General features: G+C 36.5%; 2 protein-coding genes across 5 annotated transcripts; one reads left to right on the top strand and one right to left on the bottom strand.

Annotated features, from left to right (window-relative positions):
• Window positions 1–1,598: 1,598 nt before the first annotated feature.
• Window positions 1,599–20,106, bottom strand: LOC111865226 (protein CLP1 homolog). Of its 4 annotated transcripts, none has more exons than XM_023853108.2 (5): window positions 12,670–12,829; window positions 10,783–10,944; window positions 8,725–8,944; window positions 4,907–5,080; window positions 1,599–2,360 (listed from the first exon to the last, which is right to left on the bottom strand). In XM_023853108.2, exons 1-5 carry the CDS (start codon window positions 12,673–12,675, stop codon window positions 2,143–2,145), a joined length of 780 nt encoding a protein of 259 aa, XP_023708876.1. In that variant the 5' UTR covers window positions 12,676–12,829; the 3' UTR covers window positions 1,599–2,142. The 4 variants fall into 4 exon arrangements, with proteins under 4 accessions (XP_023708876.1, XP_023708875.1, XP_023708877.1 ...); XM_023853107.2 differs by lacking the exon at window positions 12,670–12,829 and adding an exon at window positions 19,884–20,106 and having other exon boundaries at window positions 1,600–2,360; XM_023853109.2 differs by lacking the exon at window positions 12,670–12,829 and adding an exon at window positions 13,193–13,232 and having other exon boundaries at window positions 1,600–2,360.
• Window positions 20,107–20,698: 592 nt separating this feature from the next.
• On the top strand, window positions 20,699–23,345 carry LOC111865237 (60S ribosome subunit biogenesis protein NIP7 homolog). Its single transcript, XM_023853129.2, has 4 exons — window positions 20,699–21,075; window positions 21,167–21,392; window positions 22,162–22,302; window positions 22,673–23,345. The coding sequence occupies exons 1-4, from the start codon at window positions 21,020–21,022 to the stop codon at window positions 22,790–22,792; spliced, it is 543 nt and encodes a 180-aa protein (XP_023708897.1). The 5' UTR covers window positions 20,699–21,019; the 3' UTR covers window positions 22,793–23,345.
• Window positions 23,346–26,951: the final 3,606 nt, after the last annotated feature.

Raw genomic sequence — 26,951 nt, 5'->3', positions numbered from 1 at the left:
AGCCTTATGCAAATTGTTTGGCTGTTCAGGTGGCAGTTCATGCACTTTCAGACTTGTGGCTTGGCCAACAAACAGCCTTTACACATTACAACTTCTCTTCAATACCACCCCAGTAGACTGCTGAACAGCTCACATGATGCAAGCATTATATGCTGGCCCATTCAAAAACCCCAAGTCGCACATCACTACTGCTACTTTATTTTTGACCTGTGCAGTAACCAGTCATGTCAGTCATGTTATATCCTGTGTTGAAATGCCAAGCGAGAGTCGCACATTGGACCAAACAATGTCGGTTGTGTACAAAAAGTAAAGAGAAGATGCTACATAAATTTCTATTACAGTTTCAAATAGAAGCAACTATTCATACAATAGTAAGTAAATTTAAACAAACAACATTATTGTTGGACAAAAAAAAATAAAAATTCTTGCATGCTCAGTGAACAAAACAATGGATGAAATCAGTGCTAGGCTTGCACATTTCTCTCTAAATCCCTAAGGTGTGTGCACAGGAATCTAGAGTCTAAAGTTTAAGTTTCATAGTCACTCTTTCCAAAAAAGGAACTTCAGCACATGAATGTAAACACTGTATGGAGGAGCAAAGAATGCATGAGTAACAACACAATCCACCGTTTGGCTTCTACTGTCATCTGGAAGGGATATGTTTATGATTTTGTTGGCCGATTGGCTTTTCGATTGCTCTGTGAGTACCATCACATGCAGAAAGAGATGACCCAAGGACCCTGTCTCTCTTCTTCTGGACTGGCTGAACAATCTGTGGCTGGCTTTCAAAATTAGAATTTGCAGGACTATCCATACCATCCCATCCTATTTCTCTAAAATCCATTTTAATATTGTAGCGCATAGAGTAATTACTAGGTAATGACCCTAAATTTAAATCACAAGACTGATCCAGTTTAAGTAATATGGATATATGTATAAAAAAGGAAATGATTCAAAAGTAAGTATACTGGAAAGCGGCCTCCGTAGTCTAGGGGTAACGTTCCCACCTCATGACTCACGGTACGCGGGTTCAAACCCAGCAGAGGTTGTGGAATTTTTAAGGGCGGAAAAATTCAGGGAGCAAGTCATCCGGGAGGGACTTTAAGCCGTGGGTCCCGTGTTGTAGATTTACGGCACGTGAAAGAACCTCATGCCTCTAGGAGGCCTCTGAGCTAAATTAGGCCAAAAAGTTTCCCGCCCAAATAGTTTCCAATGCCTCCGATAGATGGGGAAGTATTAGGTACCACTGCCAGAGGAGGGTCGACCTCGCTGACAGAAAGGGACTAATTATTAGATACCACTGCCAAGTAGAGGGTAGAAACCTTGCTGGCAGAAAGGGGCTAAAGTATTAGGTACCACTGCCAGAGGAGGGACTAACTCGCTGACAGAAAGGGACTAACTATTAGATACCACTGCTAAGCAGAGGGTAGAAACCTCGCTGGCAGAAAGGGGCTGATAGTGAGCACCAGTATCGGTAGGGGATGGAGACGGTAGAAATTAAAAGGGGGATGTACAATAGACTATCAGTTGCGGTGCATGGGGAAACCCACCCCCTCAATACTGAATCACTGAAGTACACTGGAAGAACAATATCAAATATAAATTACTCATACTGTGATCTTCACTGCCATGAAATCTGAAAATCTAAAAATATAAATGGCATTCATCATTAAATTAGGGAAGAATAAATTAAGGAAATGCTTGTAATTATTCGGTTTAAAAACTCTTACATTGTTTGCTTTCCAATACAAAGAATAAGACATAGAAAACAACCAACTGGCATTTGACAACCCATGTGTTGAATCTCTCAACAATGGCAAATTATTCTTGTAGGCAATTTGAGTGGAGAGGTTTCCCAAATAAGTTTAAAAATAATAAACTCAATGATGGTAATGATTTTTCACACTGGGAAAGTTTATTCCTCTTCCTATATAAAATACCTTGAGTGCTGTTTCTACAGTCTAGCTCAAAAAACCAGGTTCACAAGAATTTAACAGTACCATGAGTTCAGTAATTATGTTAGTACAACCGATAGTTATGAAAACTGTAAATTAGACAGTGCTTCTTTTACTTAAATTTGGAGTTTGCACTGGGTATTAGCAGTGCTGAACCTCCCTCGACAGGGGTTTTCAGTTACATAGTTCATACAGAAAAGACTGAGCTACTTACACCTCTATTCTTTTGTAGGAAAACAACCTTCACAGATGTTGGCATATCATGCACAAGCTCATGGTACAGCCGTTCCTGATCCAAGACTAGGATGATGTCCACCTCAAACGCTTGAGCAACATGGGTGAGTTGCTTGTATCCGTCACCCTTCACCCACCCACAGGTATTGATAATCACACCAGAAGCATTTGCTAGAATAAAAATGGTAAGAATGTTAATTGCAGAAAATATAAAACATTTAATCTATTTAGAGTCAACATATCCCAGGCCAAAATTCAGAAATTCTTCACTAATCAATTCATATTTACAAAATGTTATCCTCTTGGCTTTATAGGTATTCATTACTAACATAAAGACCATTGAAATTTGAGGACATAATTGTTAAAAATAAACTTCATCAAAAATACCCAGCCTTAAAAACTTACAAATTCTGAAAAGACAGCTATGTTTAAACTAACATACTAAACAATGCAGAATAAATAGATCACTGTGGTTGCAGTGCAAGGGCCAAGAAGGGGTGGTCCTCCAGCTTGGGGGTTGGGTGTGGGTCTAACAACTCCTCACCATAAAAAATAAGCTTATTATGAAAATGTACACAAAGCCTCAGACTTGGATGGATCCTCTAGATAAATAAATAACACTGTGAATAACCTACATACTTAACAAATCACTACTGCAAACACTAAGTCTTCTCAGTCTTCCATGTCTTCACTAGTCATTGCTTGGTAGTATTTCTCAACAATGTCCTTTTCAACTTCTGTGCCCACTCTGTTGCCAGCTTTCTACCATCTCACGGCTGTCAGATGGTCCTAGTTATACAGCCTCTGCATGGACTGCGTAGAAAACATCATTTCCATGGTACCTCTGTTGTGTTTATTCTATAGCAATTTGTCTATTGTGTGTGTGTGTATCAATTACCATGATGCATGTATACTGAGCAATTACCTAGCAGTAGATGGCTTCTCCTGTTGAACTATTCTGTCATCATGTCACAATGGACCCTCCTTAAGGTTCCTGGTCTCAAGTAGCCTCTAAACGTATTTGGCATTTCTTCTTTACTTAGTTTGTGGTCGTAACTGGTGCAGCACATACAGCTCCAGCACGTCCAAGTATGAACGTCCAGTCACAGACTTTTCAGAAAAGAAAAATGGTCCAATCAACTTGTCGTGCATTAAGCCTGCCCACATGTTCATTTTGGGGTGACCTCTCTTCAGCTCACAAGTGACATGTGACCTCCCCAAATCCTGCAGTTGCACTTGTTTACAACTCCACTGACATGGAATGTTGCTTCGTCCAAAATGCACACTTGGCGCAGGAAATGGGGTAGCACATCAATTCTTTCTAGCATATCCACAGCGAAGTTTGTGCGTGCTACTTGGTCACTCGGATTTGGTGCATGAATCATTTGCATCTTGTATGATCTTAGGCAGAGCCTCTTGTCTAGCACATTGTGCACTGCTGAACGTGGAATTTGTATGTAACTGCAAGCTAGCAGCTGGCTGCTGAGGCTGGGGATAGTTTCGGAACCCAGATAGTGATTTGTAAAGTGAAGTCACGAATTATGTGTTAAGATAGTGATTTGTAAAGTGAAGTCACGAATTATGTGTTAAAGTGTCCAATAAATCTGATTACAATTCCAAACCCACCTACAGTCACTCCAAGTGACAGTACATTACAACTACACAAATATGAATATTAAGCACACAACTTTCTTTTTTGTTTTTATTGGACTCACTTTTTTACACTAGCAAGTACAATTATTATCACTTATAACACTTGTGGACGTTTCTTCTTCACTGTTATAATTACTTGCACCGCTATCCTTGGTCAAGTGCCTTGGTCCCTTGTTGAAGAACTCTTCTTGCTGGAGTCAAATACAAACTGGCAACTCAATTCAACTGACTTCAACTGTCAAAAACTGTCTGTTCTCTTGAAAGCTGGACTTTTATAACCTGGTCTTGGACGAATAGAGAGCACCTTCTCAAAGGGCTCGATTTCACATGTTCTATGCTTGTTACCATGCGAATGCATTATTCCCGCTGCTTCAAACAATTCGTTGCATTCCCACTGCAGCCACTGCATATCAATGGACGTGATATAGCACCTCGCAGTATTTTCATGCATTAAAGGAATTCTGAAATTTCAGCAACTTTGATACTACTGACGAAAGGAGGCAAAAAATTGCACAAACAAAATATGACCTGCAGAATTACAGCCGAGACCATGCAGGCAACTGTCAACAGTCTTGATGTACACATGGTTATAAATTCTAGTGTTTACAAAGGTAATCAACAGCAGACAATACACTGTACAGAGCAATTATTATTTGTCTATATTTCAATACACATAAATCACACAGAAAAAATATTTCACATAAATATTACAGATCTTAATGAGATTAACAGGTATTTTATTCTGTGTACCATTTCTTTGTGTGATGAGAGAGTTTTGAGAATTCTGATATACTTCATGTAAGATTACAGCTATAATGAGCTGAAAAACAGATGATAATAAAATTTTCCCAATGCTGAATTTCATAAAAATCTGTATAGCAGTTTCAGAGATGCAACATGTGAATCAGCACTACCTACCCATTGTGCTTTACTTCATGCACTCTGCACAAAGAACATATGATTTACGCAGAATACCAAACTACATTGTCATGAGTGTGCCAGCTAAGCACACAGAAGCAGCAGTATCAGGACAACCGGCATTCTGCCTTCTTTCATTAGCTTACCTCTCCTATTGGCCTGCATTCTTTTTGAAATTACTTCAGCTAGTCGTGACACCAACATGTTATAAAGAGCAAGGTTCGTGCTTGGTGACTCATGTCCAAAATGATAAACTAGTTGAGGAGCCTGCTGAGAGAAACCTTCTTCAACAGCAGCAGGTCTCTGTACCAGAAGTGCACCTGTTGAAGAAAAAGAAACTTACCAACTTCAAACCAATCCCAACCATCAATTTCACTAATCCCACTATTCTTCGTAAGAACATATTAATTCACCTTCCACGTGTGTCTACTAAAAATCCAACCTTCAAAATTAATTGAAGGATATTAACCCTTAACTCTGGAAACCTCAGAAACATAAATTTCCTGAATTAGTGTCTGTAACATGCTGAAACCTCCAGAAGAGTGATTTTGGCAATTACTCCGATATAATGTTTACGAAGCTGCAGACAGTACCATTTGCTAGCAATATGTTCAATAATATGTCAATACTGTTTCATTACCCATGTAGCCATTAGCAGTTATTCAGATCTTTGTAAAAAATCAATCACAGGCTTCTAGGATATCAGGTGTAATTGTGCACACTTGCAAGCTACAGGCCATAACATACTGCAAACTGGAATATACAATCTGCAATATAATGGACCTGAACTTCAAGCTATTAAAACTAGGCATGTTCAAGAACAGCCTTTTTAGTTGAAGGTGGTACTGAGACAGGAATTTATAAGAAATGCCGTTCACCTAGTAGAGAATAAAGATTTTCACTATAAAACCAGCATTTTTTTTTTCATTATAATTACAAAGGCCATGCAATCTGAGGAGGGTCGCTCGTGACAGGATAATGAGGAGCAGAAAGCAAAAGACAGATATTGGAAAATAATCCTTTGTAAATAGGACCATCGAGTCTTGGAACCACCTACCTGCAGATGCTTTAGGGACTCTCTCCTGTAAATCAAGTAATATTAGGAAAAGGGCTAGGAAAACAATAAACAAGGTGAAGTGAAGATATAGCAGAAATCATCTGAAAAGGCAGTGAAGTAAAGTGAAGTGGGATAAAAGGTAAGTCTCGGTGAAATGTGGGCACATTCGAGTACTATTACTGTTTAGTGTATGGTATACGTGTTCTCTTGTTAATACTAATTTATATAATTGTATTTGTTATAGTTGTAAGTGTATTTTCATTGTATTCACTGTGTGCTAGTGTGTCCTTTGGTGTTATGTGTATCATTTGTGTGTTGTGTCTTACTGTAGTACCACTGCAAAGGGGCAAAAAGCCATTGCAGTTTAAATAAATAATAATAAAATTCATAACACTAATAATTGTTTTCACAATACACTGAAGTGTACTCTTTATCTTTTGAAATAACATTTCTTTTCAATGGAAAATGTTCATGCATCTTTCAATTAAAAAAACTGGCCATCCTCTTTTTCACCATGAGCAGAAATAGATACTGTCAACAAGTTCATATATTACAGTGCTATCAACCATTATGATGCTAACTGTTCAGTTAGTTCAAACACTAATGTACAAAGTAAAAGCACTTATATATGAAAATTATCAAATTTCACAACAAAAAATCAGCGTTCAAATCAAGATAGTTTTCTTTCTTGATCCATCTCAGAAATTCAAGACTTGCTTATATTTATATAAAACCTTTTTAGGGATTTATTGTCCTCAGGCTGGCATGAAGGGCTGACAACCACACTGTCATCCGCGAGCTGTCTGTCTAGAAAATGTGGGAGCCTCAACATCTCACAACCCTATGGGCCTCCACAGCCTGTTACAGGGATAGCTTCACATTTACCTTACCTTAGTTAAGTCTTGCACATTAAAACTAAGATATCCATACAACTGTTCACAAGTAATGAAGGAACAGATGTACACACTTACCATAAATGTGTGATTAAATGCTGGAACCGAGTGAGTACTGTAGGTCTGAATTGGAGATGGATACTAGAAAAGAAATTATAAATAACAACAAGGTCTCAAATAGTAGGCGAGTGAATAGAACAATCACTGCACATGCAAATGATCAACATGCCAATCACTACATGAGAATTATACTCACCTTACGAGTATCAGACAAAACAATCTTTTATATTTTGATTTTGTTTCCATAATTTAACAGAAGAAAAATTTTTACTTACATTTATAAATATTTCCAAATTCAAGTATTTTATTATAATAGTGTATATAGTATTAGAGTGAAGACCGTGTGGGTGGCTCCCACATCATGTCCCACAGGGGATTTTTCAAATCATTTGCTGTATGTAGCTGGACAGCAGAAGTGCACAGATACAGTAAAGTAAGTAAAGTAAAGGTATCCCTGTAACAGGCCATGGAGGCCCATAGGGTTGTGAGATGTTGAGGTTCCCACATTTTCTAGACAATCGGCTCATAAATGGCGGCAAGGTTGTCAGCCCTACACGCTGGCCACCCTTTACCCCCAAGAATATTCCTGGTACTCATTTCTGTTAGAAGCTGAGTGCATAGATACAGTAGTTGTTTGCTTTCCATGAAATACGGACAATTCTTCGTAAGATGAGGCACCATTACACAATTTATTAACTGCAACACAATGGGCCTCTCTTAAAATCTTCTATATAAAGTAATATCGAATTTCCAAATTGTCTATGGAAACGCACACAAAGTAAATCCAACGACTGATTTGATGTTTTGAAAACATCATTAATATGTATCTTGTTATATAATACAGTAAAACTTGGTTATAGCAACATCGGTTTCTGCGACACCTTGTCTATTGCGTCAAATATTCAATGGTACGAACTAATTCCTCATAAAGCAACTGTTTTTATACCTTGCTTAGTACGACATGCACAAATGCATCAACCTCGTATGTAACGTCATTTTCATTCCTGAATTTCTCTGATATGGACATTGAACGTAATTTAGAAAGTGTGTATTGGGCAAGTAACAGGAAACAGATGAAGATAACTGATTACTGTACTCGTATCTAGGTACAGTAAGGCACAACAATTGATGTAATCTACTGTAATTTGGTGAGTAGGCCTACCTTTAATATACAGTATTAGTGCGGTGTGTATTGTCAGTGAAAAGCGCTGTAATATGTCTTTGATATTACACATTTGGGCAATTCCACGTTAATGTTACGTCAGTCTGTACTTAACTACGTATTTCACTAAAAAAAATGCAACATTTTAACTCGGTTTTTGGTAGATTTTTATGTGACTAACATAAGGCTACTGTGGAAGTGCCCATTTCGGTTACAACGACATTCGTTTATAACGACACTATTTTTAGGTCCCTTTGATGACGTTATAACCAAGTTCTACTGTACTTTCAATTTTTATTTTTTTTTATATAATCTGAACTTTTGTATCTTTTACATAAGCATTTTTAAATTTGTACGATTAATAGTGTTATATCCATTTTATGATTGCAGTTAAATGGTAGATTTTTGTTGATATGTATTTGCCTGATGATGGCCATTAGTGGCTGAAACATGTTGCAAAGCCACAGCTGAACGCTGACTTTGATGTTTTACTAATTGCTGTGTTGTGATGGTTCATTAAAGAGTTGTAGTTACATAACGGTTTCAAGTTGGACAGCTCTGTTTTATATCATTAATAATGCCTGTGAGTGCCCTTTTAATATAAAACAATTACAACATGAAGAGCTGAAAGATATTCTTTCATTTTTATAACTAGAATACTTCAGTAGTTAAATTCTGTTAAGGCTGCATTTCTATATTCAGTGATATGTTCCTTACTACATAAATATTTCACACTGATCATTTTTACAGCATGAAGCTGCACACATGTAAATAATAAAAACTTATCCTTACCAATTGTCCCAGGGATTGAAATTTGACCCTGTCCAACATCCAGATCAACAAATATTGGCCTTCGGCTCATTCGAACTGCATAATTCAGAAGCAACCTACATAAAGTTGATTTACCAACATCCAACTGACCCACAATCATTGTTACAGGCCCTCGGCCATTGGCTAATTCTGCCTTTCTTCTTAGAAGTTCCAGTGCTTCATGTACATTGAGATACATAACCTGGGAAGAAGAAAGTGTGAAAAGAAAGTAAGAAACAGAATTGCAGCAAGAAATTTTTGTGTATGTATTATTGTGCTGGGATTAAGGTATTTTAACAGCTTATCTGTTCCAATAAAAGATCTTTCCCATATTATAAAACAATTTAAATTGGCCTTGAAAATTTTCCTGTATTCCCATCCATTTTATATGTCGGATGATTATTTTAAATACAAGTTGAACTAAACTTTCTGTAATGCTGTTTATATGGTATATTGTATAAAAGACTTTCAATTGATATTCATATACAGGGTGTCCCAGGAGGAATGTGCCAGACTTCGGGAGGGTGTTTCTTATGTTAAAGTATGCCGATATAACCCAAAACACCTATGTCCAAAGTTGAATGGTTACAGAGATAATGGCCAGAGAAGTGCGAAGCTTTGACAGGTGTTACACACTTGTTCATTAACAAATACATATTAAAACTGGCAGGAATATGTGGTTTCTGTAATGTTAATAATGTATGTAACATCAAACTAACTTGTGAGTGACATGAAGCCATTAAATTGAACTGCAAAAGAACTCGCACGCCATGTCATAGTTGTCCTTAGGTTTCCAAGCACTATACATGACACATGACTGGCAAGTGCTGACGTAACATGGCTAACGGCGCATTCTGCCATAAGCCAACTACATAACTACTAAATTGTCGTGAAACACTAAAGGTCCGGTCAACCCGTTCCCAAGCACACCACACCATACATTCACAGAAAATCTCTTTTGGAATTTCGTTACCATTATCTCATGTGGATTATTATGGGACCACGTATGCACATTTCATAAATCATTTACACTGTCTCGGGTAAAAGACGCTTCATCACTGAATAAAATGACGCTTAACAGTTCGGGATGAGCTTTTATCCAGTGGCAGAAACCCATACACTGAGAATGGTTGCCTGGTTCCAGATGTTGTACCCTTTGATCATGGTAAGGACACAACTCTTCATGATGCAAAGTTTGCCACACCTGCATACGTGATACACCGATGCGAGAGGCCATTCTACGAGTGGACAGACGCGGGACTTCTCTGAGGCATCTCAAGAATGTTCTCTCGTGTGTTTCTCATTCGTACATCCTCCCTTTCAGAGTGCATACAAACACTCAGAAGAGAACCAGTATCACGCAATGTCTGGTGAATTCGCGTAAATTCACTTTGAGATGGAATCCTTCGATCGGGAAAACGCCTTTGGTATTCTTCAACAGCAGCACATGCATTGCCACCGCAAAATCCATACACAAAATGCATATCACAATATTACACTTGTGAAAACACAAAAGGTATTTCAGCAACTCCGCACAACTAATTTACCAACCATTCACAACGCGGCCGCAATGTACCATGAAGGTAGCACATTAGCTTACAGCTAGTGTGAATCACCACACTCAAGGACAAACAGATAAGACTTGTCAGCTGACAGGTACAGTGAGTGGACCCGCCAGAAGACCATACTTTTCTCGGGCCATTATCTCCGTAACAGTTCAACCCTGGACATAGGTGTTTTGGGTTATATCGGCATACTTTAACATAAGGAACACCCTCCCAAAGTCTGGCACATTCCTCCTGGGACACCCTGTATCTATTTTGGGAAACGAACTTAATAAGGTATTAATGTCCAGTTAATGAAGTGTACATGTTGGTTAAATTATTGAATTGTATAATCATAGTTCCTTTCATGAATGTGGCTGTAAGTTTTCAGAATTAATGTATGTAAATTGTGACATGTTCTATATCCAATGACGTTGGTAGCCAGTAAGGATATGTGGAAATGAAAATAAAGATACATGCCACACGTGTCACTTACCATGGGTGTGTCCTTCGCAATGTAACAAATATCCATCTTCCCTCTCAATTCAATAACACATCCTTGCCATGTAAATACAGCTATCTTTGATCCCGTTGTGAATACATATCGAATTCCTTTCACAAGTTCTGTACCAAATACCCCTGCCATTCCGCTCTTTAACTGAAAGCAGAGAATTAAACAATAATTACATACAAATGATTTTTATGGGAAATTTAAACTTAACTACTACATGCTATAACAAAGGTACTTCAAGTGCAGTACATTCTACAGAATTAAATAAAGGTAGTAAATCACCTATTATCGTACCTATCGTACATCATTCTCTGAAAATATATCATCAGAATATTTCTGGCTTGAGATATAAGATAAACTAATTATTAAGCTTTCTACATCCAGATTTTCCATATATCATTTCCATAAGTGAGCACCATTTAAGTTGCACAGATTTGAGTATTATTGTTATTGAAAATTATAAATTGGGTGCCAACTTTTGTAGAAGAACTGCATCTAAAGGTGGAACATGATTCATTTTACTTAACCATTTAAATTATGTTACATTAAATACCGAAACAGATTGCTCTGATTCTGACAGGTGAACTGTGCTCAATCAAAATTCAATCCAACTCATCACATATTTATATACTTGCAGTTTATAGAGCCCCTTCTGGTAATTTTACTTATTTTATGCATAAAATGGCCAAGATATTAAGATCATTATACAACTCAAAAATAGAGTTTATCATATGTGGCAATTTTAATATAGATTATCTTAGTGATAATTGTAGGAAAAGTCAATTTAATTCCTCGTTAAATTCTTATAATCTTTTCTGCATTGTAGACTTTGCTACTGGAATACAGAATACATCCAAATCTGCTAGAGATAATATAGTTATTGATTATTCGAGATTAGGGACTTTTAAAGTTACTCCTATACCAAATGGTATAGCTGATCTTGATGCTCAACTCATTTTCATCCATGACATTACATTACCTTTCCTTCCCAAATGTTATTGGAAAACAAGGAAAACCAATAAATGTTCATTAGCTGATTTCAATTACAAACTTAATTATCAGATATGGAAAGAGGTTTCTGAAGAGAATGAAGTGAACATTGTGTTTAATTCCTTTTTAAATATATTTTTACGATATGTTTATGCTAGTTTTCCTAAATCATCTGTTAAGTTGCATATTACAAAGAACAAAACGTGGATCTCACCTAGTATAAAAATCAAATGGAATATTAAGAGACATTTGTATTTACTAAGTAGGAATAGCAATGATCCTAATATTAAAAGTTATCATAAGACATATTGTAATTCTTTAGCTGGAGATATTATAAAAACTAAGAGTCTTTATAATGATAAACAGATCTTAAAATCCAATGATTTGCTTAGCGGGGGGGTGGAGTCCAGCTGGGTCCACTCAGCACAGCAGCCACTGATTGGCAGCCTATTGTACCTGCCCCAGGTGATTTTGATGATGGAGAATTTGGTGGAATAAAGATTGGCAGGGGAAACCGAGGTACTCGGAGAAAACGCGCACCAGCACTACTTTGTCGCCCACAAATCCCACTTGACCAGACCCGGGATCAAACCCGGGTTGCTGCAGTGGGAAGCCAGCGACTAAATGCTTGAGCTATGGAGAGGCCATAAATTCAAATAATAGAATTACAAGTACATGGAATATTGTTAACGTGCTGACGAGTACAAAGTTACATTATGCTAACTTACCTACTTTGATTACTTTTGATAGAATATGAGGAGCATTCCGTATATAATGCTTCGTATTTTTTTAATGAAAACTACAAAAGATACAGAAAGCATAGCAACACAGTTAAATAGAGCAAGATTTCAGCTATTTACAGTTACTTTTCCACATAATCACCACCATTTGTCATGCACTTTTGCCAGTGATGAACAAGCGCCTGTATGTAGCACTTGTAAATGTTGGCGCCAGCAGAGGCAAGTCACTTTCTTACAGCTGCAATGACAGCATTGTTGTCTGGAAAATGTTGCCCACGTAGTCCATCTTTCATAGGCCCAAAAAAATGGAAGTCTGAAGGTGCTAAATCGGGGCTATAAGGTAGATGGGGTAGGACAGTCCAGCCAAACTGGTATGGGGTATAGTGTTATCGTGTTGCAAGCGAAAGGTTGTCTGCTTCTCTGGCCTGACTTGGGAAATGTAGGGTTTCAGCTTAATCAGTGTCTTGTAGCATTCAGAAATGACAGTCTCGCCAGGCTCCAGGAAATCCAACACAATCACACCCCACCTATCCCAAAAGACCATGCTCATCACTTTCGCTGCCAATGGCTGTGTCTTGAACTTCCTTTTCTTGGGGAATCCGGATGTCGCCACTCCACGGACTGTCTTTTGGACTCCGGCTCCTAGTGGTGACACCACATCTCACCTCCAGTTACGATGCTGTCCAGAAACTTGTCACCTTCAGCCTCGAACTGGTGCAACAGGTCCTGACAGACTTCCATTCGACGAGTTTTGTCGTCCTGTGTAAGCATCCGCGGGACCCACCTGGAACAAACTTTGCAATAATCTAGCTTCCCCAACATTGTTTCCCATGCATTACAGCCGATATTCAGCCATGCGCACAGTTCCCTGGTCATTATCTGCCGATCTGTATGAAAGAGCTGATCGAGACGCTGTTCATTGTGAGGATGGCAGCTGAGCGGGGATGCCCAGGGCATTGCTTGTTGTGCACTTCAATTTCGCCACAGTTGAAATGCACTACCCACTGCCTCACTGTGCTCACATCCAATGTATCGTCTCTGTACACCTTTAGCAAGCATCAATGGATGTCAATGGGTGCAATTTGTTTGGCTGTGAGAAATTCAATAACACATCTCTGTTTCGTACCCGCTTCTATGTCAGACACCATTTCGGTAGACTACTCTGCTGTCGCTGTCGCACGACAACCAAACTAACAGTACACTGACGGGAAGGTTCAACCTTTACTACAACACCACCAACATCCAGCTCAGACATTACAGATTAACACAAAAAAATAGGAGGCATTATTTATGGAGCACCCTTCGTATATACTAATCCAAAAAGCATTTCCAGATCTTTCAATAAATACCTTCTGTCTCTAGCAGATACAATTATCAATAATATACAAAACAATTGTAATTTAACTGATAAAAGTAAAACTTCTAGTGAATATTTATGACATTTTAAGTTACTTTTCCTACCATTACATAAAGTTCGGTCACAACTGATGAAATTGTAAATATTATCAATAAATTAAAAATGACAAGTTCTTACAGATATGATGAGATATCCGTCAAAATTTTGAAAAATAGTGTACATTACATTACTTCACCATTAACCTGTGGTTTTATGGTATTTTGGGCTTAATGCACAAATTAATAACATCGTACTTGGAAAGAAGAGTTCAAAGAATAACATAACAATCCAAATATTATAATTTTAACACATATTCAAATTTGGGAGAAATTTCACATGGATTCCCCCAAGGTTCCATTTTTGGGCCTTCGCCTTTCTTGATTTATATTAATGGTCTTTCTCTTTAGTACTAAATAAGATTTCTACTCGTATGCTTTATGCTGATGACACACGTGTAATTATTAGTGAATTTGATCCCTTGGTTTTCCAAGACAGATTAATTGAATTTTTGAAAATTTTAAATACAAGGTATAATGACAATTTATTATCTTTCAACTTTTCCAAAACAGATTATATTAAATTCACAACAGAAATTCCTATGAACAAGACAATTATATTAATATTGCATATGGCAAAAAGAAAATTTCTGAGACATGCTATATAAGTTTTTAGGACTCAATATCGTAAACACACTATCATGGAAGAGACAAGTTGGTAAACTTCTCCCAAAAACTTAATAATGCATGTTATGCGATTAGAACTGTTAAGCCATATGTGAACCAGGAAACACTGTTGATGGTCTATTACGCTTATTTCCATTCTATTACGCATTTTGGTATTATTTTGGGGGGAAATTCTTCATACGCTATTAATATTTTTTGTGTGCAGAAGAGGGCACTTACAATAATGTCAGGTATTAGTAACAAAAACTCTTGCAGACAGTTATTTAAAACATTAAGAATTCTCCCTCTTCAATCTCAGTATATTTATTCTTTATTATGTTTTGTTGTTGATAAAATGGATCCATACCAATTTATAACAGTTATACATAACAGAAATACCAGACAGGGTTACAATCTTAATCTTTAGCAACCCTCAACTCATCTATCACTATATCAGAAGGGAACTTGCTATATGGATATCAAGGTGTTTAATAATCTTCCTTTATACTTAAAGGAATTATACAATAGTTGTAAAGATTTTAAATTGGCTTCGAAGAATTCTTTGGGTTGCCATTCATTTTACACAATTAAAGAATTATTTGATTTTGGTACAACTCTAAAAACCATCCAATACGTAAATTCTCTAGTTCTTGGCTGCTATGCTATCCCTCCGACAAACACTCAGTTACTCTTGCACAAAATGGCCGCACTAATGTCATGAACGTCATTCCCCTGCCATCTGTATGCACACTTTCACTAACTACGAAACGGCCACCACCTCCGAGAGAAAGATCGGTAAAACGGCATGCTATCATACCACCATCTTTTGCATCTTACTCCGTTAACCCTTGAACACTTGTTCACAATAATAGCAATAAATAATTTTGCAATTCTAACAGTTTGTGCTTTCAAAGGGATATGAGTGAACTGATACTTAACCCAGCAGAAAAAGAAAAAAAAGGAGAGCAAGATAGAGATCAAAGAAAAAACACTATGAGTGCACAAAACATGACAGCTGCAAAATAATTTATTGGGAGAAAGCTTCTTACTAGAGTCTGTAAAGTCATAACATTTCATTTGCATCAATCCAACACCACCTCACCCAAATGCACGGGACACTGTGAACTTTAACATACATAGTAACTACCAATATGTATTACTTACTTACTTATGGATCTGACGTGAACCTTTCTTGAGGAGAAGCTAAATCTGCAGCTACTAAAGAACTTCCAAGCATTTTATTGAACCCGAAGGTTCATTACCGCATTCAGAAGAGCCCTCCACTGTTCCCTGTCCTCAGCCAGATTAATCCAATCCATACCATCCCATCCTATCACTCTAAGATCCATTTTAATATTGTCCACCCACCTACGCCTTGGTCTTCCCAGTGGTCTCCTTCCTTTTGTCTTTCCCACCAATGTCCTATATGCTTTCTTCTTCTCCCCTATTCATGCTACATGCCCTACATACGTCATCCGCATTGACTTGATCACTCTAATTATAATTTGAGACGAGTACAACTTATGAAGCTCCTCATTATGCAGTTTTCTCCAACCTCCTGGCACTTCATCTCTCCTTGGCCCAAATATTCTCCTCAAAACCCTGTTCTCAAATATCCTCAGTCCCAGAATGTACTAAGCTTCTAGCAAATATAGGTCCCTGTGTTTGAACCGAACAACTGAGGGGAAATGAAAACGGTTACTGTGAAAATTGTGATATATTAAAGGCTAAGTGTCAATAAACATTGGACAAATTGAAATCAATGCAACTACAAATCGAATTATTAAGTTCAGAAGTAAATATACATGACAGGTTGTGTGTTCAGCACATTAACGAAAAGCTAAAAGGCAAGAAGTGTTTGTGTAATAACCCAGACCAAATTTAACAAAATACTGCTCTGAATAATCTAAATGGGTTTGATGAAGTCCAACTAGAAACAGAAGCAGAACTGGACAGGAGAGAATCGCAGGGATTTTACATAATGGCTGTTCGTCCATGGGTATGACAAATGTTATAAAGTTACTATAAACATGGAAGAAGGCCTAACAACCCCAAAAAATATCCAGCATATACAGAACGGATGAGTATTCGAGAAAAGTCACTCTGAAGCCCTTACAAACACCAGGGAAGAAGTTACGTAGTATACCAATGATTATAACCTCGAAGAACATACTAGAAGATAAAATAACACATAAACACACCCCCCACAAATACCCAAGAATAATTCTCCAAATATTTGTTCATATGAATTGACCAGTGGAAATGCTGGATGAAACAATATTATAAAACGAACAGGAAATCTTAAATTCTACTTATTGGTGACAATCACTTAAAAGCACCTTCAAGTGAACTGAAACATAACTTGGGTGATACTTGTGGTGACGTACTGGGAACTGTGAAACCAAATGCAACTGCAATACAATTGGTGGGTACTCACATACAAGAAGTGAATAAATTAACGCAGAAAGACATCCTTGCCCAATGGGGAGGAACAAATGACACATCAAAAAGTAACTCTAGGAAGGGACTTATTCAAGAAATTAATTACCTAAGAAACAATCAACAGACTAATAAGATGGTAACTACTCTTCCCCATAGAATTGATTTGGACTATAACTCATGTGTACATGAAGTGGTGAGGAAGTTTTAACAGAAGTTTAATTAATGTGGTAAAAAATTTAAATCAAGTAACTGGTGAATGCAGAGATGAAAAGAGAATACTACACAAGACACGGATGGCATCTTAATGGGAAAGGGAAAAAGTAATGGAAAAGAAGACATCAACTGTAGTACAAGAAATAACGGCGTTGCAGGCAAAAAATTCTATTATTCCCCTGACATGGAAAAATACTTTACAGGAACATATTAAACAATCTACAGAGGTAAAAACTTCTACCAAAACAATTCAAAGCGGCAACACATGCAAGTACGATGAAAAGGATCAAAAAAGTGAAGAAATTATAACAAATAGGGATAACCTTGTCACAATCCTTGATCAAGGGAGAGAACATTGTAATAGAAGGAAAAGATGACCCCCTACTAGAAATGAGGATTTTTATGGGAAAAAATAAAAATCAAACAAGTTATTCTTCAGTAAGTCTAATTATACTGAAGGCTCTTTAATTCTTATACATCAAAATATCAGAGGTCTTGGTGGCAAAATTGATGAATTCAAGTGTTCAATAGAAAGTAATAACAAAAATCCACACTTAATAAGCTTAACTGAGCATCATGTGTTGGATCAGAAATTATCATGCAGCAGTTTCCAGAATTATGTATTGGGAAAAAAGTATGCCCATAGGATTCATCAAGGACAAGGTGTTTATATATATAAGATGAGATATAAAATGTACTGCTATTAATTGAGCACAACTCTCTGACGAAAAACAGATAGAAATCTGTATGCTTAAGATTTTGATAGCTAAAACTAACATCAATAATGTGTATATATAGAGGGCATCTTGTGGGAATTTTCAGTACTTTGTAAATAAGTTGGATAAGTATTTAATCACTCTACAAAACCTAAAATTGGTTTTACAATATGTGGTGATTTTAATGTAAATTTTAAAAAGAGACAACTCGTAACACACAGACACTAGTTATCTTGCAATCATATATTTCATCCAGTAAAGTTCCCAACTAGAATAACGGAGACTAAGAGCTCTGAAATTGGTAATGCAAGGGTAAATTCATACGATGTCTTCTCTATTAGTAATGGACTATCTGATCGCGACACACAATGTCTTGTACTGAGAAATATTGATAACCTGCAGAAGAAAAAAGTGCAGGGAATCAAAACGACATTCGTAAACAAGGTTTAATTGCACAATTTCTTAATAAAATATATAATGAAAAGTGGGAAAATATATTTAAACTTAATGATGTAAATGAAATATTTTATTCCTTATTAAATAAGTATTTATTTGTCTATGAGTCAAGATTAAACAAACACGATGATAACGGCTGGAATACGTACCTCCTGTAGACATATGGCATCTTTGTACATTCTCAGCAGAAACAATTACGACTATTTATTTAAATCGTTCTATAGAGCCTACTGCATGATATTAAGAAGAGTAATAAAGAAGCTAAAAGGAAATATTATTATCAGTTAATTACTTCAGCAGAAAACAAGATAAAACTACTTGGAACATTATCAACATTGAAACAGGGAGGAAAAACAGTATTAATAATGAATGTTTACCATAAGCAGCTTGTTATGCGATTAGAACTATTAAGCCATATATGAATCAGGAAACACTGTTGATGGGCTATTATGCTTTTTTTCATTCTAATATGCATTATGGTATTATTTCCTGGGGAAATTCTCGATATGCTATTAATATTTTTTGTGTGCAGAAGAGAGCACTTATAATGTCATGTATTAGTAATAGAAACTCTTGTAGACAGTTATTTAAAACATTAAGAATTCTCCCTCTTCAATTTTAGTATATTCATTCTTTATTGTGTTTTGTGATTGATAACATGGATTCATACCAATTCATATCAGTTATACATAACAGAAATACCAGACAGGTTTAGAATCTTAATCTTTATCAACCCTCATCTCAGCTATCACTCTTATCAGAAGGGAACTTACTATATGGATATCAAGGTGTTTAATAATCTTCCTTTATACTTAAAGGAATTATACAATAATTGTAAAGATTTTAAATTGGCTTCGAAGAATTCTTTGGGTTGCAATTCATTTTACACAATTAAAGAATTCCATCAAATTCAACATAAGCATTATCACTCGTAGAGGTACAATAGGACATATGAAAGCCGACAAGCCAAGGGGACCTAATATGGATTCCAGCTCACACTTTGTGAAATCTTAACTATTGTAATCTACTGTAAACAATATTAAGTATTGTAACTTTATTCTCTTATTGTAATCAGCCAATGTACAGCAACCGGCTTGTCCATCATGTAACAATGATCTATAGAGACGAAATAAATAAATTAATAAATACTTGATTTTGAATATGATAAAAATGAAGATATAATTTCCTTGTAATGAGTAATGAATCATATATATAGTTTTTAATATTAGGTTCTTAGTATTGATTTTGAGCCCATAAATGCAGTGATATTGTGTCGTGTAACTTGATTATATGTACGAATGTAGTTTTTTCCCATACTGGTTATGACAATTTCCACATCCTTGTATTTTGTATGGATCTATGGAAATAAGGGTATATGAGTCTGAGTATACAATGAGAAATGGACAAAATTATGGGTAATAAATGGATATATTTCCAACGACTGAGGTTAGTTTAACATAATAAAACTCACCACTAAAGTCACTTCATTTTCACTTTCCACTTCAAATCTCAATTCACATTCCCCTTCAAGGTGAAATTTTTTAACGTTTTCTTCTGCCATTATTCTTTCTGTTAGACTGCGACAAAATATTCAAACTACTAACACCAACTAATACGTAACTTCGCTTTTCATTGACGGCTATCTTTAAACATCCGAGAAACACTCACTCTTGCACAAAATGGCCGCACTAGCGTCATGAACAGGGTGATGCAACTCAATGCTATTGGCGGGCGACTTAACCGCCGTGACGTCATGAAGCAACACTGCTGCCGCGGTGGCCAGCTGCGACTCCTTTGATAAAAAAAAGGCTGCCGCCAGCGCCGAGGAGTCGGTCGGTAAGAAGGTATGCTATCATACCACCTGCCCTGTCGGTAAGAAAATATGCTATCATACCACCAGCATTTTTTTACTGCTCCCTCCCAAAAAATCACTGGTTCACACGTATAGCTAGAAATAATAATTGATGTAAATTAAATGTTCATATTTTACAGGCACTGGTGGGAAACTTTCTCTCAATAAATAATGTTGCAACCTGATATCTTGTACTGCAGAGGTTCTTACTCCGTTGTGTTTTCTGTTTTCGAACTGAGTATAACATCACTTCGCTCAAAACCATCTGGAGAGGAATGAGTTAAATGATATCATTTATAGCGACTGCTTTTTCACATCAAGAACATTCAGATTTCTCCGTAAACTTCTTTCTGAAACTTCGATTGACCTTACTACTCTCTCTTGTACGTACGTACGTATCAATACATGACCTGCAGCCGCTTCCCCATTCATAAAGGAATGGACGTTATTTACAACCTCTCGGGCTCTCGGGTCTGGCTGTGCAATGTTTTGTTACCAAGTTTTGACTGAATAGGTGGCATTTTTTCTTTTTAAATGTGTTACTGCCCTAAAAGAAAAATATCAATTAAAAACAAGCAACTGGCACGTGGTAAAAGCACACAGTATATATTAATAACGCTAATAACATCGATCCTCTCAGTTCAACGTCTATGTGGTTGGTGCTGTTGGTACCTTGGTGATATGTGCTGTAAGAGTGGTGTGAATGCATATCGTTTTTTAAATACGTGTTTGTGTAGTTCAGTTTACATACTGTGATGAAACGCTTATCGAACGAAAGAACGAAGTTGCTTTTCGAAAAACTTTCAAAATAGTATGAACAAATACCTTTCCAGTTAAAATATGACACAAGTTATCTTTCGTTACGAGGTTGAGGTTAATTTTTTTTTTTTGTTTCTTTGCAGTATAGGAGCGAATGTTAAGCTTTTGATTGATCGACCGGATGGCACATATTGCTTCAGGGAGAACAAAAATAGAGTGTACTACGTTTCTGAGAAAATATTACTTCTTTCAACTAATGTTCCACCAGACAAGTTGATCACCGTAGGCACGTGTTTTGGAAAGTTCACGAAGACCGGAAAGTTCAGACTCCACATTACAGCACTTACATATTTAGCCCCTTATGCACAGGTAAAAGAAACAAAGTACAGTAACATCAACAGTTTCTTGTTTGAGGTAAGAAGTAAGTCAGTCACTACTGTGAGAACCTAAAATCAGCCAAGAAACACCAGTTGCATGGAAAGAAAAAAATATCTTTCAGAAGCGTGGTGTGGTGGGGCTGTTTCCATGATCATCGTTTTAATTCAGCCATCCAATTATCATTCGGTCTGTTACATTGGCAACATGGCACAAAATTTTTTTTTTTGCATACCAAACGCAATTTTGGTGTATTTTGGCACTGCCAAACCTAGTATGAAATATGATTTTCTTCCACAATGTCCAGACTGGCAATGGGCTTCACCTCATCTCCTATTTTATGGGTACTGAGGACTCTTTTCACCGAGAGTAAATTGATCAGGATGCAAAGTTGAGCACTTGCCTCCATCTAGTGCCAGCATTGAACGTATGGAGCTCTACCATCAGTCCTTTGTGTCTTTATGGTATGATACTTTATTGAGCATAGAGACAGCTTTACCTTTGTTACAGGGTTTCCTTTCAGTTACACACAGTACTTGTTTTCTTTGCAGCCTTTTTTATTATTTTTTGTGTTGGAGGTGGGTGCATGCATGCATGTTCTTTGTGTGAAATATTCATCATATCATTATTTTATAAATACATGTAGCATTGCTGAAGCTCTCATTGATGTAGAATGGGTAGAATGCAAAATCATGATATGAAGTACAGATTAGTGTAATCCATGTAGAAACTATAACATTGCATAATTTTATTTCATTTTCAGTATAAAATTTGGCTGAAGCCTTCTGCAGAACAACAATTTTTATATGGTCATCATGTACTGAAATCTGGTTTAGGACGAATAACAGAAAACACTCCAAAGTATCAAGGTGTTATTGTTGTGTCTATGAATGACTTGCCTCTGGTAAGTGAAAGGTTATATGGTATAGGTATTTTATATACTTGCATGTAATAAAGTGATCATGGCACAAAACAGACAATACTGCAATATGTAACATAAATGGAACTGTGTAATTTTGAAATTGCACTTACTCTTAAACACTGACACTTGTTCTGTGAGATTTGTTCTCAGCATTGATTCCTCTTGGTGGAATCACTGCAGAAATGTGGCCATTACTTAAACAGTCTTGAGAGAACTAGTAGTATCACATACATTAAATTATTATGTAGGTAGGTGTTAACAACACTTTGTTATAAATAATTCAATGAGATTTAATGAAGAAAGTATTTTTGTAACCTCTCCAGTTTCTTGATGTATGTTTTCTTTCAAACAGGGCTTTGGAGTAGCAGCCAAGACAACAGCTGAATGTAAACATGCAGATCCCATGTCAATTGTATGTTTTCATCAAGCAGACATAGGCGAATATATTCGATCAGAGGATGCTCTGATATAATCAGTTCTCTCTTGAGACAAAATGGGCTTTTTAATTCATATTTGTGAATACAGCTTGCATTTAAGATATAAAAACATTTTACTTTTATGCTGTTATATCAATTATATGATGACTGTGTGAATATACAGTTTTATTCACTTTCCTTTTCAAGTGTATTTACCAACACATTTGACTTGTGTTTTGGATGTATCCAGTTTAATCACAAATGGTTAACAGCCTATCTTGGTTTCATCAGTAGTACTGCTTCCTACCTAGTTTCATGTAATTCATCATTAACAAATACTTGCACCTCTTCATGATGATCAATCAATTTTAGATATTTCAGACCCATCTGGGTAAAACTTGGTCTTGCTCTACTGAATAGTTGTGCTACCATCACCCTTCAAACAAAATTTGGACTTAAACTTTACAGGCAGAATGATTAAATTTTGAAGCTACAACAGAGGCAGAGTTTGAATATGAGACATTCCTAATAAAACTAGTATAAATGGGATATGTATGCATATTTCCAGAATTACCTTTAATAAATGATTGTTATGGCCCATCCCTTTTCCTCATGTATTTCTTTCATTTGGAAACTGGTGGTGGTTTTGTAGAGTATGCAACCAGGAGAAGTAGCAGGGACAAATTGGGTCATGCTTGCTATATCCATTTCAAGAGCATGGGCTAGCTGCACTGGTTGTGTGTGGGAAAACTGCTGATTCAAGACTGGCAGCAGTAGTTACGAGGGCGTTCTTTCGGGCTAGACAGAGTAACACTGTTCTAGTCACAGGGCCAAACTAACACTACTGGAGAAGTCTGACTTGGAGGGCGTATATGTAGAGATTGAAGAGCCATCCACCGAGTCACAGCATGGATGGTGCAGAGACACACTGAAACTGTAAATATTGTTATTAAAAGAACTTCAAGAATCGTAGCCTTGTCAATTGAAATCTTATTCCTACCCAAGAGTAATTTAAGTGTAACAACTTGCATCAAATATTAGTATACAGTGAACTTAAGGAAGACTAATCGCAGCCAAATGTAGTTCATGTGTACTTCATATATTGTTCTAAATAATATTTAACATTATGGTTGCTGATTTTAACGGCATCACTGATTTATTTTGAGAGATGACAATATATCCCTTGTGATCTGTCAGAATCCATGCTGATGACCCCCAATAATTTTGTCTATGTGGAGTTATCTTTCAGATTATTATGATGGATAAAATTGTGTGTGAAGTTGAGAATGATATGCCTAATAAAGTAAGGAAGTACAGTAGGATTCCTTCCTCAACTATGGCTATTCTAAAATTACAATCACAGAATGTAATATTTCACCTGCTTGGGATTTGATCAGTACTTGGCAATTAATAATTCTTCAACTTTCTCATTCTTTACCATAATACTAATCCTTAAATTCATGTATACCCTATACAAATCTGTGATATTCTTGTTCTATTTCTTAGAAGCTCACTGTCTTTCAGATATTCTCCCTTTACTTTATGAAATGTCTACTAATTTAACATCATACGTTGTTCAGATTTTCTCAAATTGGTCAGGATCCTGCAACCCTGGCTTTTAGTCTGCCTCCTTTGATTTATGTTCAGAACAATGTCACGCAGACAGCTTTTTATTTAATATACAACATCCTACCACTAACAGACACATAGACTAAGGGTATTTGAGAACAGGGTTCTGAAGAGGGATGAAATAACAGAGTGGAGGAAAAATGAGGAGCCTCATAACTTGTTCTCTTTGCCAAATATAATTTGAATGCTCAAGTCAAGGAGTATAAGATTGGAAGGGCATGTAGCAGATGGGGTGAAGTGGAATGCATGCAGGGTTTTGGTGGGAATGCCAGAAGACCACTAGGAAGACCTAGACAGAGGTAGGATAATATTAAAATGGATCTTAGAGAAATAGGATGGGGTGGCATGGACTGGAATAATTTGGGTCAGGATATGGACAAGCGGCAGGCTCCTGTGTAACACAGATATGAACCTTTGGGTTCCATCAAATGTTGGCAAATTCTTGAATAACTGAGCAACTGGTGGCTTTTAAAATAAGGACTCAGCTCCAAGCAGTTAGTTACCACTAAGAAGCTATCATCTTTACTACTGGTAAGATTTTCTTGTGTGCAAAACACCTGTCCTTAATTGATGATTACCATTCCATTTACTCTAAGAAATACATACTCATTTGGTGATTTAGCATGTGTAGAATTATAGTTTGGATACTGTAATCTTTAGAATTTTAGACAGGAAAATAGATGAATGATTCTAAACTGAATGATAATGAGATCCAAAATTCAACATACTCTTAGCTTTGGTATGCCTTTAGTTCTGATATGTTTCTGTCATTCAGAAATATTTAAACTCTGCTACATTTTCATATGATTTATTCACCGTCTTTACATTATGATTTTCTTCTGTATTAGGATGAGAGGACAACATATGTGCAGACTATAAGAACACTTTCCTGGCAGGTGCTAAGTGTACATTATCACTGAGTGAAAGCCAGCAAAGTTAGGCATGCAGAGTGTAAAAAATATTTTCAGCATTCACAGATCTGTGTCTTCTCTTGCTGGAACAGTAATGTTGTGGGTTATCTGTCAATCCTTTACCACTTCTAAGAAAAAGATTCCTATGACAACTTGATAAACACTAAAAAGCTGTATCAATCAAAATGCCCCCCCCCCCACCCAAAAATAAAATTCCTGAAATGTCATTTGTCATGTGGGGTTGTCACTGACTGTGTTTGATAATCTATCTGTATGTAAGAACTGCCTGATATTCAGACATAATGCATGGTCATCCACCATTACTGATAATTGGATGTGAGGGTTGTCAGGTATGTTATGGCTGTTATCCACCATAACTTAAAACTGAATGTCAGAATTATTTACTATAGTACTTGCATTCTCATCCTTTTCTACACATCATTTCTGTGACATTCTGAAGTTAAGTGGTTTTTATTTAACCACTCATAATATCGCTATATTCAACAGGTTTCTGGTGTATACAACCATCATTAAGTATGACCAACAATTATATTGTGACGTGGTGGCTCAAAACTGGAATAGTGGAGCCAGAGCCAGGCGTCCATTGCTGAGTAATGACCCAGAAATCATGTTCCTGCTAAAACAGCACCAACAAGTGGGTCATTACCAGATAACAAGTTGCTAAACACAAAAGCATTTCCGAGGTAACGCTTTCATGAAACAGCAACGGAACCCTTCAAGATGATGTTTTCTATGCAGGCTGCCTTGCAGTTATAAAAAGGCAGTGCAATCATGAATGTTTAGTTGAAGTGTTACCAAGTAACAACTAGTAAGCAGATGCTGAAGAATTCATTTTGTGTGTTACATTTATAGTAATCTTCAGAGTGTTCTAATTACTTGTACGTACGACTTTTGAGTATCCAATAAATCCAATCAGCAAATCTAGAACCCACAATTATTCGTCATGCTAACCCCTAATTATGCTGTCAGAGTAATTTGTTAATGTGATGTAATGTATATGTCTGAACTGAGTTCAAACACACCAGTGAACTGAAACATAATAATCAACAACAGGAAACGAAATAGGACAAAGAATAACACGGCACACACTAATGAACTATTTCAGTGATATAATGCAAACAAGTTTGCTTCAATTTTAATTTTGATTTTACTATAGTTTTAACCAATTTGAAACTACAACTGTATGTTTCGATTTTTATTAAATATTGCCCAAAGCATACATAGCATACCAACTTAGCACAACCATTAGACATATCTGATGATGGTCGTATATGACTGAAATATTTTGTACAATGGTTAAATAAAAACCATACAATTTAAGATAATCAGAAATGTGTTGCAGAGAGAGATGTAACAGGACACTACATTCAGAACTGGCATTCATTGTATTTCATATAAGGGTATCAGAGCTGTCATTCACAATATCTATTATTCTGATGATGTGGTTGTCATCTACCAAGACTGACATTTGGATGCGAGGGTTGTTATTCACAATTGCAATTCCTATTTGCGCTTCTGGCATATCTATAGTCCAAACTGCAAAATATAACTACTGTTTCCCTCCATGACAACCAGCTGATCCCATACGAGAACAGTGTACGAAAGCCATAAATACTGTGGTACTGGTTTAAAAGTAATGAACTTTATGTAAATA

This window comes from Cryptotermes secundus, unplaced genomic scaffold (genome assembly GCF_002891405.2).
Source record: "Cryptotermes secundus unplaced genomic scaffold, Csec_1.0 scaffold614, whole genome shotgun sequence".
Classification (NCBI taxonomy): Eukaryota; Metazoa; Arthropoda; class Insecta; order Blattodea; family Kalotermitidae; genus Cryptotermes; species Cryptotermes secundus.
Note: the sequence above shows the minus strand (reverse complement) of the source record. Positions and strands in the feature narration are given on the sequence as shown.

What these genes read in the sequence shown, in the direction of transcription:
- LOC111865226 (XM_023853107.2), bottom strand. Translation starts at nt 19,973, where the DNA reads ATGGCAGAAGAAAACGTTAAAAAATTTCACCTTGAAGGGGAATGTGAA. An exon ending in AAAATGAAGTGACTTTAGTG is followed by an intron (nt 10,945 to 19,883) that starts GTGAGTTTTATT and finishes CTCTGCTTTCAG; the next exon opens with TTAAAGAGCGGAATGGCAGG. An exon ending in TTCAATCCCTGGGACAATTG is followed by an intron (nt 5,081 to 8,724) that starts GTAAGGATAAGT and finishes TTTCTTCAACAG; the next exon opens with GTGCACTTCTGGTACAGAGA.
- LOC111865237 (XM_023853129.2), top strand. Translation starts at nt 21,020, where the DNA reads ATGAAACGCTTATCGAACGAAAGAACGAAGTTGCTTTTCGAAAAACTT. An exon ending in TTCGAAAAACTTTCAAAATA is followed by an intron (nt 21,076 to 21,166) that starts GTATGAACAAAT and finishes GTTTCTTTGCAG; the next exon opens with TATAGGAGCGAATGTTAAGC. An exon ending in CTATGAATGACTTGCCTCTG is followed by an intron (nt 22,303 to 22,672) that starts GTAAGTGAAAGG and finishes TCTTTCAAACAG; the next exon opens with GGCTTTGGAGTAGCAGCCAA.